Genomic DNA, 15,674 nt, shown 5'->3' with positions numbered 1-15,674 from the left:
AATCAATATAACATGAAAAACGCGAGCGTATGATACGCGTCCACGTGAAAGGGCCCTAAGGCGAATTTTTTTTTAATAACATTTATCTTCCCCCATATTTAAAATTTCTGAGCACGATACTGGGTACCGTAGTAGGTAAAGCCGTTAAGTGAACATAAAAAAATGTATATTCGATATTTATAAGTATTCGATGGTTATAATTTATCACTTATAAATTATTCACTCTCGCCAACTGTGTCAGCATCTATTTATACTGGGTGCGGAGGAAATGGCTAACCCTAACCCAAATATGTAAATTGTAAATACTAAATATTAAATAACTAAACAAATTGCGCTCTGCATGACGCTAGGTAGATAAATAATCTTAAGTCGGTTATCGCCACTTATGTCCTAGCATACACACGTAAGCTCATCACTTGTGCATTGAGATATGAATAAAATAGGTACCTACACAATAAGCATGTTATTACCTACATCTACAAATATCTAAAAATTCTAATTAATATACCTACCTACATTGATCATATTGACAATGGAGAATTTGTTGTTAATATACATATGAATATAATATGAATACATATTATGAATATTATTATATTATAATAATATACATACACCTACATATTACAGTTTTAGCGGGTTATTCTGAACTATTCATCATTGTGTCCAATCGAATAATACGAATTTGTATCATAATCATCTTCTGACGTTAAATCTATTAGGTACATCCAAATTATGGTTATCGAGCAATGTGAACAATCGCTGCTGCTGTCGACCAATCGAAATCCTTTCTGGTAGGTATCGAGTTAATTGTTTCTTCAGAGATCGTCTATTCGAATTTAAAATGCCATCAAAAAAATACCATAATATAGGTAATATAATAAAATATATTTAATATTATATAGTTAATGTAGAATTCGTAGTTATGCAATATATACGCACCTCTAAACGTGTTTCATCAATCTCTTCGCCATTTTCAATTGAATAATACGAATTTATAACATCATCTTCTGATGTTAAATCTATTACATCCAAATTAATAATTATGGTTATCAAGCACGGGATGTGCGAAAATTTGCTGTTACTGCTGGCCTATCGAAGTACTTGCTATTAAGCCCATTGAATTTTCGAAGCATGTCTACTCGAATTTAATATGCCAATGAAAAAACAACATAAAAATTAGTAAAATACGACGTGTGTATGTTCCGTGTGCGTACGAATAAGTGAATCACGGCCAAGTTTATCGCACTTGTGGTTCTAAAATTTGGTACATTGAAGGTAATTCTGTAACTAAGGGGACGTTCATCTAGAGACTAGAAGCCAATTTTTAAATTTTGCATTTTAAAGGGGGTTCACATAGGGATGAGGGATTTGTTGGCTGGGATTTTTTTGATTGTGTATAGGTTTGCCCCATTGGTCGCATAAAATAAAAAAATAGATATTATAATTATTATTTATTTTAGACCTGTATTTCATATTTTTATAAAACCATCTAAATACGACAGTGTTAAAATAAATACGCGTAGTGTACATTTAACGGAATTTAAGAATGCAGAGTAAATCCACTGGCGTTATTTAATTTGTCACGCACAACGCCAGGATCAGCTATAGTATATTATAATACAAACTATTATATAATGTAGACGATAGTTTGTAGGCTGTAGCTAATAACGTTGATTATAAATACTATTTGTATCTATAATGAATGGTAATTGAGTAATTCGCAATAGCAACTATTGCATTAACCCTTTCTGAACGGGTCGTATGACTCCTCGTCAACACCAGTCAATAGTTGTACGCGAAACTGTCGCGAGTACTTGATTTCGTTAACTAATTGTTAAATCTATTGTATCGGAAATTGATGTTCGAATTTAAAATTTTAATAAAAAATTACGTAATTTTGTTCAGAAAAAAAGTGATCGAACAAATGTTCTAAACGTATATATAGGTATATATGGATAAATTGTTAGTTGTTATAATATTAAATAAGTTATAATATATGAATGATATACACGCACTGTGTCTCTGTAGTTTATTTCATCATCGGACGAAATACCATTGAAAGTTGTTGTTGTTGATGTCGCCTCATTGCCCGACCGATGTGCAATGGGGGGATCATTGTAATCCCAAATCGTGATTTCGGTTCGATTACCGCTGAACTATAAATCACGTTGAAAACATTTTTTTTTTTTAACCAGTTTAAAATTTCTATAAATCCATTTTGTATTATAGAACGTCTTTTAATTTTCATGTTTGCGATTAAACTAATGAAATATATTAATGGATCGACCGACGTTATTTAATCATCACTTTGATTAGGTACCTGTCGACTGTCATTGTCGTTCGTTAGCACTTTCTAGTTTTGCTAATATATAATACATATAGGTGACACGAAATTACTGATGTTCTACTTTTCTAAGAAAGCAAATATTATAAAATAAAAACGCCATCCGAAACTGTACCAAATCATAAATTGATAACATGTAAACTTCGCATACTTCCCCTTGCACGGAACGGCCGTTGCGTGCACGATGAACCCTCGGGTTTCGTTCCGGAATTTCCGTACAATTCGTCAAAGCATTCAGCATCATCAACAATATTATTTCACCATCAGTCATCTCAGACGATGACGTACCATTTGCATCTTCTGTAGAAAAGGTAGTTAATAGTTATATACATTGAAACGGCTAATCTCAAAAACTATGCGACCGATTTCATTCATCTTTTTTTTATAAGTTTTTTTTATTCTTTTATTAGTAATAACTGCCTCGGCGACTTAAGCCATTGGTTACAATATTTAATAGGTATTTAACATTATTGTTACCTTAAGGGGTAAATTATTACAATATGTACAAGCTTATAACTATAATAATGCAGAAAGATTAAAAAGTAAACAAAGAGAGACTTATAGTAATACGATATATAGATGTTTGTATTCTACTTTTGTAATAAACATTATATGAATAGGTACATTACTAAATTGTATTTAAGAGTTATTTAAAAGATTTATTTATAAGTTTTCTCATGTTTTGTAGAAGGTTCTTACGGAAAGAAAAATTAAGGAAATTGGAAAATTTCAGAAAACTTAACGATTATTAATAGATATTCTCGCCCGTTTATAATATCATTTTAAGACTCGCAACGAAGAGTAGTTTTAGGAACTGCGGCAACGCAGCCACATTTTTGGAGACTCTGTTGATTATTGGAAATTATTAGATCTCTTCTCAAGAAATGTGTATTTATGTATTCCCTATCCACTCCCGAAAACCGCATATTAATCCGATGTCACTGGACAGAATTATTTAGTGTTACCTTTAAAAGGAATCACACTGTATTATGTGTAATTCAACTTAACTACAACAATTTGCAAATTTTTTTTTTTATTTTTATTGATCTTTAAAGCCCGGCGACTACGGCCATTAGCTGATTGTGGGGTTTTTATGATTGTAGGTAGTAGGGTTTGTAATGGTAGGGGGTTTTTTACACGTGTGTGATGAGTTTGGCAGAATTTTTGGGCGGTGGTAAACTCTCCCGAATGTATGGTAAACTCTCCCGGGTCAATCTATGTTCACCTGAAGGAAATGTGTAAACTCTCCCGGGTAAACTTTATGTTTACCTGAACGAAATGTGTAAACTCTCCCGGGTCAATATTATGTTTACCTGAAGGTAATGTGTAAACACTCCGGCCGTACATGTTTTCGCCCAAAATCGACCTTTTGGGTTTTGCCCAAATGACCTTTTTTACCCAAACACAAAAAAGAGTGATTTGGTTTTCGCCCAAAGAAATATTATTTATAGTAAACGAAAAAACATTTTGGTTGCCACTGTATTTTTTTTATTGAAAATGTGTCTAAATGACTATACGTATACCAACATAATATTTAATAAACATAAGTTTATAAAAATTGTTCACCTTTACAAGTTATTACATTCGTATTTTCTAAAGCTAAATGAGCTTCAATAATATTTTTAGGAATAACTGGAAGAACTTTTCTACGACTGTCATATATAACATTTCTAATTTTTATTTATATCGTCATTGGTGAAATTCTCTATAAAAGAACTATTTTGTGTTAACTCTTTTAGTATAATTTTTTTTGGATAAGTATGGGCATCATCTATTGCCTTACGTTTACACGCTGTACTTACAATTTGCCTATTAATTTCGTTTACATTTGATGGATCATGGTCGTGTTCAATTGAATCTAGTTCGCTCGTTACTATTCCTGCTGCAGTCGTGTATATCTTCGTTGTACAAATACGTTTAATACAGCGCCAACGAATTAAGCCAGTTGTAATATTTTCCGAACCAAAATTATACTTATAGTTCTTGAAAGCAATCATTTTTTTCCCTCTTTTACTTTCTAAAAACACCACATCCATTTTAAGTTTTAAGTAAAATGATATATCGGCACGAGCAAACGACTGCGGTATGTGATTTTATTTGGAATATGTTAAGTAAAATGATATATTGGCACGAGCGAACGACTGCGGTATGTGATTTTATTTGGAATATTGTATCCGTACATTCAGTGCAATTATCGATTATAACTTATCTTTATCGGCAAGTAATGATAAGGTGATCGCTAAACTAATTGTGGTACTAATTGGGTAAACCAATAAAACTTTATCGGGCACAGATAAGGCGTACCTATACATATTAATATATTATAACATTGCTGGTTACATTTGAACATAATATCATACCTAACAAATAATCGTATAGTTGATAATGTGTACAACTGTCGTCGTATGTACCAATTTTAAATGGCTATTTTACTGTTCGTACAACTGAAAAATTAAAAATATTCTTATGAACAAACGGGATGATAATAACTCTTTTTTGTCTACTAAAGATTATAGTAAATAATAAATAAATAATAATAATGCATTTTTTTGTACCTATATATTTGGTTAATAACCGGCGAATAACGTTAATTCCCATTTAACGCCATTTGCCGTAACATATATTTAATTTAGAATATGGAGCTTTTAACTGGAATGCATTTTGTTGTTTTTTTTTTTTATATTAATAGACAGTGGTAACCAAAATGTTTTTTCGTTTACTATAAATAATATTTCTTTGGGCGAAAACCAAATCACTCTTTTATATGTTTGGGTAAAAAAGGTCATTTGGGCAAAAACCAAAAGGTCGATTTTGGGCGAAAACCGATTCGCCCAACACTCCCGAGTTGTTTTAAATGTTATTGCTACTCTATAAATTGCCTTAACAGCAGAGATTCTGAATGTCATTTAAAATTTTTATTGTACTACTGTTAACCTATATTTTCTATTTAATTATTAATTATTTATACCTTAAGTTTTATCGAATCAGTGTGTTCCAATTACCATAAAAAGTAGTATTTTGACTATAATATATTATAGCTCACAGCAACAATGATTTTTATTATTAACAAAATTATTTTAGTGTTACCAACTCTGTTATATGAATAATGTCCCATGCTTCTCTAGCTTAGTCGTGCTGAAGTAGACCCGGAAGAGTTTACATGTTCCCGTCAGGTAGTATTGGACTAAACCCGGGAGAGTTTACCATCGGGAGAGTTTACATGCCATTAAAATTGGGAGAGTTTACAATCGCCCGAATTTTTGATTGGGCACCCGTAGGTATCTGCCATGCCCGGGTGGGGGATGGCAGCACTTGTTCTCCGGACACCGTGACTTGTCCGAAGAAAAATGTCGCCCGTGGCCAAGGAATCGAACTCGGGTCGGCTGCGTTAGTCCGCTCGGCCACTCCGTCCCCCAATTTGCAAATTATAATATTGTAGTTTAAAATTTTAGAAAATTATTTATAATATTATAAATATTACCTTTTGATTGATATAATAATCATAGTAATATAAAATATTATTGTTCATTTTTTGAATTATATAATATAATATAATATAATATACGTATTTGTAATTAAATATTAATAGTTTGGTAATTATAGATACTAATTAACGTTTAAAAAATATTTGTTGTACCATTTACATGTGGTTATGAGTAATATTGTATTCTGGGGATTTTTTTTCCGGGGTCGTTCATTGGGAGATTTTTTTTCTGAGAATTTTTTTTCCCAGGGATTTTTGTTCTGCAATTCCCCATAGTACTATACAAAATAAATATACTTTGTACTATAAAGTATATGCTTTAAAATAATACACAAAGAATTAGTGAAGTTTAATAAAAATTCAATATTATTTGTTGTGAATTAATTTATTTTATTTCGAATTAATATTTAAAAATATCTTTTTTTAAAGGTTTATAACAAATATTAAACGTACCTACATTAAATATTAAAAATATTATTTAAATATTTAAAACATAAATATAACACAAAATTGAAAATATACTAATAATTATTTATTGTATTTAGTTTAGTAATAATAAAAAAGAGATAATAATAATTTTAAGTATACTTAAGATAATAATTTATCTAGAATTAAAATATTCTATAATATCTTCCAATGATATTTGATCCAATATTTCTTTTTCAACTGACGTAAGAATGAAAGCTTCTAAATGATCATTCGATATTGATGCTCTAAGATGATTTTTTATTATTTTCAACTTACTGAAAACCTGTTCGCTTCTTCTACTATCTTTACTACATCGTACACAGGGAATGAATTCTCTGCATCTTTGGCGTGGGCCGGAAACTTACTGAAGTTTGCGCCATAAAGTTCCCTCCCCCCCCCCAAAAAAAAAAAACAAATTACTAAATACGAAACTGATTGACTTAAAATTTACTCTTGACTTAAAATAATGAATATTCAATGCCACGGACATTTATATGACTGATGTACATTTTTTTTCCAAATATCCGACGTTTTAACGATTAATTTAGGCGTGAGTACCGTGTATGCCACTTAAAATACCTACGCAAATTTTATTTTTCAGGCCGTTTATGTTGTAGGTGCACCTAAAAGGTACACCTACGGAGTAATCAACTACCTACCCTTAGACCCTATAACCACTAAGTGTACACACTTATGATTAATATACGTCTTATATATTCGTATACCTATTACCTATATAGATAGTGTACAATGTACGTACATACGTCCCTTAAAATACAACAGTTATTATTATTATTATTTATTTTTTACATATAAGTACATCACATAACTTTAATTTTAATCCCAATTATTTCTTCTTTTCTTGAACACAATATTTCAAAAATTAATATATAGTCTATAAATTAATTTAGTGTTGGTCGAGTAGTACTTGACTTTGGAAAAATATTTTTTAGACTCGTAATTACGAGTACTCGACTTGAATCAAGTACTCACCTTGAATCGAGTACTTACCTTACATCGTGTACCCGATTCAAGACTATTTATAGTATTTTTAAAATAAAAAATAAAAAATACTTTAAATAGTATTTTTTTGAAAATAAATGTTAAAACTATGGATAACTGAAAAAAAACACAAATATTTCCGATAAGAATAACAGGTTATACCAGTTGGAGAGCAATAAGTTTTTTTTCATTTAATTATTATAAATGATTGGTTAATGCTGTCAATAAAATTAAAACACTACGACACAGATAAAGTTCTTCCCTACGCGTTGTAGAATTTTTGTAATTCTACTATAAATACAGAGGTGTTAAAGTGTCCGGTCCAAAACAGTTTTTGCTAAACTTAAAAGGTGATAACAGACACAAAAAAAAAATATAAAAAAACACACATCATTGTAAAATCAATACATTCAGCTCAGAATCTAAAAATAATAATTTTTAGTGAATGTGAGTTTGTCCGTGACGCGTAGAGAAATAACAAATAGATTCTTAATCATCCTATAGGTAATTTTATTATTCCTGTTTAAACTCAAATTCATTAGGGTAACAGCCTTATGACCCAATGCCCTATTATAGCTGACTATAGAAGATATGGTTCGATGCCCAATGGTTGGTTTCAATAAATAAACACAGTTTTTTGTATATTTCCATAATATTTGTCTATATTATAAAATATATTAAAAAAAATACATGATACAATTAAATGTGCTTATAAATATTTAATTTCTACGTTTTTATATAAATTAATACAACTAGTTGTTTAAATTAAGTTAACTTAATTATAAAATATTTGTCTATCTAGACGTTAAATTTTTTTTTAATATAAATTAGTTATACTATCTATTCTTTTTTCTGTGAAAATTGGTTGATTTAATTTAAAAATGCATAATATTAGGCTTTGTAGAGAGCGCCTAGAGTGAGACATAAACATAATCTTATTTATTTTTACATTTAAAATGAAGTGATACTCATCAAGAAGAGGAAAAACTTAATTTGAATTTAATTTCCTAAGGTTTTCCTAAACGTATTCTATATTATTATAAATTTTTATATTATAAAATCAAGTTTTTCATCTTCATGACAAGTATACTTTACACACATATAGTATATATAGTATCACGCACGTGCATTATGCATGTAAGTATGACGTACAAATACACAATTAATTTATAACGACGATAGTCGATAATAATAATTCTATTGGAAAAAAAAATACGGATATGATATAATATTATAAAATAGATATTTACTGTATGGAAATGCGCTAAATTCCAATAGGCACAAAATCAAACTTAAATTATTCAAATTATGTATAGGATTAATCCTATATTATATACAAAAATGTTAAGTTTGTCGCCAGTGACGAAAACATTTACATTAGCTTTTATAAATTCGAGTATAATTCCGTAGTAGGTTCGTGATAGGTACACTATTTTTACTGTTTCTATCGATATGAGCGATGGTAATGAATAATGATTATTGTGCAGTAGTTCCTAAATATAGGAAATTATTTTGGCGAAATATTATATATTTTACTTATTACACGTTTGGGACGTACAATATAATATTGTCGTTTTATTAGTATTACCTACTATTATTTTATTTTGGTTTGTTGGTTTTAATTTGAGTATATATTATCAACCATGGCTTATTGACAAGAGTAGGCGATGTGTTTGGTCGACACATTTTCTATGCCATCATTTTCCTTGGAGTCATCCATTTCTTCATATAGTAACAGAACACTGTGCTCACGTAAATCAGTATGAGCAGCATACACGTGATGCCCAATGCGAGTACGGACGTTTTGGTCGGACACGGTTCCACAATAGTGATAGTCTTGTCTGAAAAATAAAATACGTCCAAATGAGTCCGTAGAGCAATTTGTGCGAGCGAAAGGTACAATATATATGTATATTCTTATAAAAAAATAAAAGATGTATATTATAGTGCAAAATCCAATTAGGTTGGTACATCAGAATCCAAAATCAGAAATATACTACCAGCCGTTGGTATAAAACGATGACACAAAAAAATGTATAATTATCACAAATCAATAATAAAGAATTAGATTATTGAGTTATTTGAAATTTGGCACGACCCCAGGGGGTAGGCGAAGATTCCACGATACCTAGTTTGAGAATGTAGGCTCGTAATGGTAAACAACTTGATTTTACGGAATGATAGATCAGGTAATAACGGGATGCGATAACGATAATCGCATTATAATTTATAGGTTCAGTCTTCAGAGGACGAAAACTATGTGATGCATGGAATATTAATGTCCATTATAATAATATAATAGGTATTGCGATGACTGATGAGCGATGCGCATCACGGTGCAATCGTTGTAAGAAAAGTAAAACGTTAAACAAAAAAATCGTCAAAATATATTGATGGGGTTATTGGTACCTAGGTAATTTAACAAAAACTGTCAACTCGTGTTACTCGGCGTCCTTGCCTATTATACGGATATTATATAATATGATAATGCATATAGGTACTAAACTACTAAACCTATATTATTATTATAATTATTTACCTTTGCTGAAATCTGTGTACTGCGGCTCGTTGCTCTTCAAGAATTGCGATTGTTTTTCATCGCCAAAGTCCAACACCAGTATTTCCTGACTGATCTGCGTCATGTCTTCGCTGTTTTCAGCAGTGTCATTGTTGCTGGGTTGCACGCCAGACACCGACCTCCTGCGCCGTCCCCAGGACTCGACGGAGTCTCGGCCCCATTCGCAAACGGCCTGATGTCCGCCGACGGAAAAACCGCAAACAAAAAACGATTTGTCGGTATTATTATTATTGTTGTTATTATTATTATTTATCATTATATTTCATCATTATTTATTATAATATTGCTGTCGCGGCGGAAAGCGCAATCATTACCGGTTCGCACGGGCCCAGACAGTATTTAACGTTGCACTGGAATATCACACCGTACGACTCCGTGAACCGGAACGCTTCGTAGACGGATTGCAGTGCGTTTCCTTCGGGCGAGAAACCGGGGAATATTGTCGGGTCTACCGGACACCCTTCGTCGTCGATGATCTGGAACGTGCTCTTCGAATCCTTGGCCATGGCCACGCAGCTCCTTGCGAATATACCGTACGGTGCTACATTGTCGGCAAAACACACGGAAAGGTCATAAAAACGTCGTATAGGTATATTTAGTGTACAACATATTATTATAATAATATACCATATACGCGTGGCATATACGCGGAGAGTTAGTGGAATTATGGGGGTGGACGCTTATTATTTTTTTTCTTCAAATAAAGTTACAGTATTTTTTTTAAATTGGTGAACAAATTTGCATACAAATAATATACTATCAAATCTATGTTTTAAAATATGTTTTTGTTGGTTTTATTATATCATAATAATAATGTTACCTATATGGCTTTATCTTTATGACTATATTATACTTCGTAATAAACAATAGATGATACGCATTAAATATACCTATCTAACATTATTATACATTATACCTATAACTACATTTAGTATATTATGTAACAATAACATTTTAAAATCAATAATGTGTTAAACTTTTCCATTGTTACTGAAAACATACTTTAAATAAAATAAAATGTTTTTATTTCAGGGACGATAAGGGTTGGCAAAAGAAAAACTACTGACTATAAATAATAGACCACAATAAGATCTAATTTACTAATAGTTTTAAAATAATAACAAGCCTTTTCAACAGTATACACGTTATAAAATAATAATATATGGAAAACAGGGGCATTTGAAATAAAAAATCGTGACATTTAAAGGGGTTAAGACCTCTTAAGCCCTTAGTCGGTCAACCACTATCTTCGCATATACCACGTGTACCGTGTAATAATAATACGGTTGTGGTTAAACACGATTCTTTTGCCACAACCTTAGATGATGAACACCGGCAGATTGGGCTCAACAGATATGTGTATACTCACTGTCTTCGGGGATTTCGATCCTGAACGTCAGCTTGTCGCCGATTCGGACCGTTTCCACTTCTCTTGCCCGAGAGTCCAGGATTCTGATCCTTGGTGGCGGCGCTTCTGGTGCCGAAGTAATGCTTATCATCTCCGGGTCCCTGTTTAGCGTTTCAAACGTTTAGTTTTAATAAAATTACAGTGATTACTGATTACACTCGTAATTATTGTTGGCCATTTAACAGTGCAAATCTTGTAATGATACCCACACAATCTTCGGTGTATAACATATATTATAGGAAGGATAACACTACGGTTATTATTGTTGTAATGAGTAATGATAAATAAAGGTATATTTCAATAGTATGCATGGAAAAATTAAGATTTTCATACTATTAATAATAAAGCTAGGTATATCTAGATAAATAATAGGAAAACAAATTGTGGTTGTTAATTTTGTACTTGTGGTGTGCTAAGCAGTAAGTGCCCTTAGCACCTCTGAGATTGCATCCATTTATGTGACATATAAGTATTGACTACAATTATTATATAATAATACAGTCCCGAGTAAATAATTATAAGAACGCGTCATTGGTGAGTAGAACAAAAAATATAGATAATAAACATTTTTGTAGTTATTCAAATTCTCACCTGATTGGCATCATTCCGAATGTGATGTTCTTCGAAGACATGTCGTAAGTGCACTTGACTTTGTAGATTTTGTCCGCTTTTGTCATAACAACGCTGTGGTGTTGAAGGACCACTGTATTGGAAAACACTCCGGTCTGAAAAAAACGTAATTTTTATCCCGGTATAAACCATGCTGTTTTAATGAGGAGAGTTCAATAAACCGGATTTCCGAGCATTCGCCGTTTTTTTTCGGTGTAACTAATAAATCTTATCTAGGCTTAGAAAATCTTCAACTTATTACGCGACTAATTTCCCATTAAAACTGTTTCATGTCCCAGTATTAGGTTTAAATTACTTACCACCGACTGGGTATTACAATCTTGACCAGCCATTGTTAGATCCAATCGGAATTGGTCGCTGTTGAGCACGTCTATGTTGCATGTCTCCGATCTGCCGAGCGCGTATATTCTACCGTTGAATGGTTTGTTCGTGCGTACTTGAACAGCTATCTTGGTATCCTTGCAATGCACGGACACTGAATATAAGAAACATTAAATTATAAGATCATGAGTTTTATTCTATTTTATAAAAGTATTTATGTTTTTTTATTCGTTTTTTGATTATAACAGTTACGAATTACGATGCCATATTATAAAATTATAAATTGGACTCAACTTAATTTATTATATTATTATAGACACATCTAATAACTACTTGTTGTGTAACGATATTATTACCTTGAAAATCCGTTATTGTAACGAAAGTAAGTACTAAGTATTTTAAACTTTAAAGTCACATATGTATAAATTGGCTAAATATTTTAAAAGGTAATTTTGAAAAAATAACATTTCTAATTTGTACTTAAATATATTAATCTCACAAAAAATAAAAAAAGTATATAAGACCCGATACTTAAATCAAAATTTTATAATGACTAATGAGATAAAAAAAATTTAATTTAGTGATTTTATAATCGCATATATTTGTCGTCAGTTGATGATCAATTTTACATGGTAAAAATAGATAGATAAATTTATAAACAAAAAAAATCAAAATTGACTAAATTTAAGATTACTATTTTGCATATACAATTATATTTCTCATGTCTTAGACGTGCAAATATATGCGAATAATAATTATTAGTGCGCATATGAATGTAACTAGTCTTTCTGGAATTAGTTTTATATGTTTTTATTGCATATTTATTGTTTGGGGAGGGGAGGAATGATTGATTTGGCATTTTACATTAATATAATATATACTGAATTTGAATTTTTATCAAAAAAAAGTTTAATTTTTCAGAAATTCCATTCAATTAAGTATTTTTTCATGAAGCCTATGTACCTATATATTTTTAACATAATAAACATTTGTTTATAAGTATAGATTTTTAATATTTTATGCATATTGTCTGTAATATTACTTCTCAAGATATAAACATTGTATAGATAATATAGCTTAAGTTGATTTGTCATAATTTTACATACTGTGTAATTGTTGGTACATTATTTCTGTATTTTTTTACTGCATTAAATTCGCATTCTTAATAATAGCTATACAGCCCGATAGCCTATTTAATATTTATTGGTAACTATATTATAAAAAGTGCGGAGTGCAATATGCGTACAATATAAATCGCTTAAATATAATATAATATATAGGCACTGACCATCGTAACACGTTCCGGTCTTGTCACAGTTCAGATCGGTTCTAGTCAAGTTCAACGACGGATCGTCGGTACTCTCGAACACGACTGGCAGCTGTTCGTGAGGCGGCGTCGTGGATTCTGCAAACAAAACGCGTCCGGGTCAGATTGTTTTATTATTACTATTATGAAATAGGTGTGTATAATATATTATTATGATGATGACGACCTCACGTGTGTTAAACTCACGTCACTCACTTTGTCCGCTCAATGTATATATATATAATTAATATATTGATATAGGTATGACGTATGTAATAATATACGCTGTAGGTTTATTATATAAACTATATAGGTAGGTATTATATTATTATACAGTAGGTATTCACTAAAAATACTCACCGCACTTTTTTTGTTAAATTATGAAGTATAGTTATTCAAAATCTGGTTTATGGAATTTTTTTATTCACCTATATACTTAAAGTCTAAAGATCATATTTTTGAATACTAGATATTTTCTGTACCATTTAAAGAAGGTCCTTATCTCAAGTATTTGTGCGAAAATATTATATTTAAGTATACTTGAAAATACCATAAATCAGATTTCGAACAACTGCATTGTTAAAGAATAAACGTGGGTGGGCGTGGTTGGAGAATCACCCTTTATATATATATATTATATATATACAGTTGGGGTGGCAAATATAAGGGTTTAATATTTATAAATACATTGCACGGTAAAAGCGACGCGGTGGTCCGTGTCCATCACCTGCGCGCACAGCACGGACGAACAAAGTCAAAAACCAACTCACTCTCGCAGTAGTTTTCGTAGTAATTGCCGATCTTTTGGCCGTCGTCGATCAGTGGTCGTTCGGCGTTTAGGTACGTACTGGGGCCGTCTGGTAGCGTCTTGTGGTCCAAGTGGAACAGTTCGCAGTTGTACGCCGTGCCCACCGGCGGTCCTTTGAAGATGAACGATCGGCAGAGGAACTCGTTCTCGATCTCACAGGCCAACCGACACGCTGACTCACTGGTCACCTGGGAAAATGGAAATAATTTTCGGTTTATGCGCGTTTTCTCCGACGAATATGACTTGAACTTATTTTTTATATTATTATTACTATCAATATTTGTTTATATTATTTTCGGTCACCGGTCCTAATGACTATACCTATAAGGGTATATATCTAGTATAATATATTATATACTACCAGCATTGGCGTATCTAATACTCTTACAGCCACCAGATGTCAGGGGAGTGATTTAAGTATTAAAATACTTTTATATTCTTGATATGTGCTCCACCGCGTCTTTCGATGCTCCACATAGATATTAATCAACTTATTGACTTATTTTTAACAGTTATATTCATTTTAGATTCTGAGCGGAGCGATGAATGTACCTATTTGTTTTACAATGACTTGTGTTTTTTTTATAATATTAATTTTTTTTGTGTTTGAATACTTGCTAGCAGAAAAGATGCTCCGATATTCAATTTTATAGGAGGTTATTGCTATTGGTAGCAAATTGAATCTAGTTTGTACTTAGGGGAGGGGTTTAAAAGTAGTTTTCCAGTAGGTACCTACTTTTAAAAATAATCAGGAAAAACAAAAAATTAAAATATTTATGAGAAACCATTTTTAAATCAAATCGATTTTGTTTTTTTTTTTGACAAATAAATATATAATGTACAGTGACTGTTATTACGTGTGTTTAATTTTCTGTCTTCGATCCATCTTCCTTATGTAAAATGAGTTAAACATTATATGCTGTCAGCAATTGAAAAAAACTATGTGTGTAGGAACTAGAACGGAGAAATAAAATAAAAATAGCCCCAGGTACAGGGTGCCAAAATGCTGAATTTGACTCTGAGTTGTTCGTGTGTTCAAACGCAATTGATTTTTATTTAAATTGCTATGAAGAGTTGTTGCTCCGATTAGTTACGTTTTTTTACATTCAAGTTCGGCACTTGAAATAATATTCAAGAAATGTTATACCTACGTCATATACGTGAAGTTTGTTATACACGTCTTATAGCATTGTGCCTATATCTGTTCGCTTATTGTATTAAGTATTTCAAACGATCGGCATGCTATAATAATATAATATATTCAGTTGACCTTTACTTATTCTCCACGATGTTTTTAATACACTCGGTAACCGGTTAACTAT

At 31.3% G+C, this 15,674-nt stretch overlaps 1 protein-coding gene across 1 annotated transcript in view; it reads right to left on the bottom strand.

Moving 5' to 3' along the window:
• Nucleotides 1-8,342: 8,342 nt before the first annotated feature.
• LOC100165402 overlaps nt 8,343-15,674 on the bottom strand; it is a 41,177-nt gene continuing 33,845 nt past the window's right edge. The window contains exons 8-15 of the mRNA XM_001949313.5: nt 14,315-14,540; nt 13,527-13,643; nt 12,217-12,392; nt 11,879-12,012; nt 11,249-11,388; nt 10,194-10,420; nt 9,841-10,051; nt 8,343-9,142 (exon numbers count right to left, since the gene is read on the bottom strand). Coding sequence (XP_001949348.1) covers nt 8,991-9,142; nt 9,841-10,051; nt 10,194-10,420; nt 11,249-11,388; nt 11,879-12,012; nt 12,217-12,392; nt 13,527-13,643; nt 14,315-14,540 — 1,383 coding nt within the window. The 3' untranslated portion in view covers nt 8,343-8,990. The remainder of the gene's footprint in view (nt 9,143-9,840; nt 10,052-10,193; nt 10,421-11,248; nt 11,389-11,878; nt 12,013-12,216; nt 12,393-13,526; nt 13,644-14,314; nt 14,541-15,674) is intronic.

This window comes from Acyrthosiphon pisum, chromosome A1 (assembly GCF_005508785.2).
Source record: "Acyrthosiphon pisum isolate AL4f chromosome A1, pea_aphid_22Mar2018_4r6ur, whole genome shotgun sequence".
Lineage (NCBI taxonomy): Eukaryota > Metazoa > Arthropoda > Insecta > Hemiptera > Aphididae > Acyrthosiphon > Acyrthosiphon pisum.
This window is presented reverse-complemented; position numbering and strand designations above follow the sequence as displayed.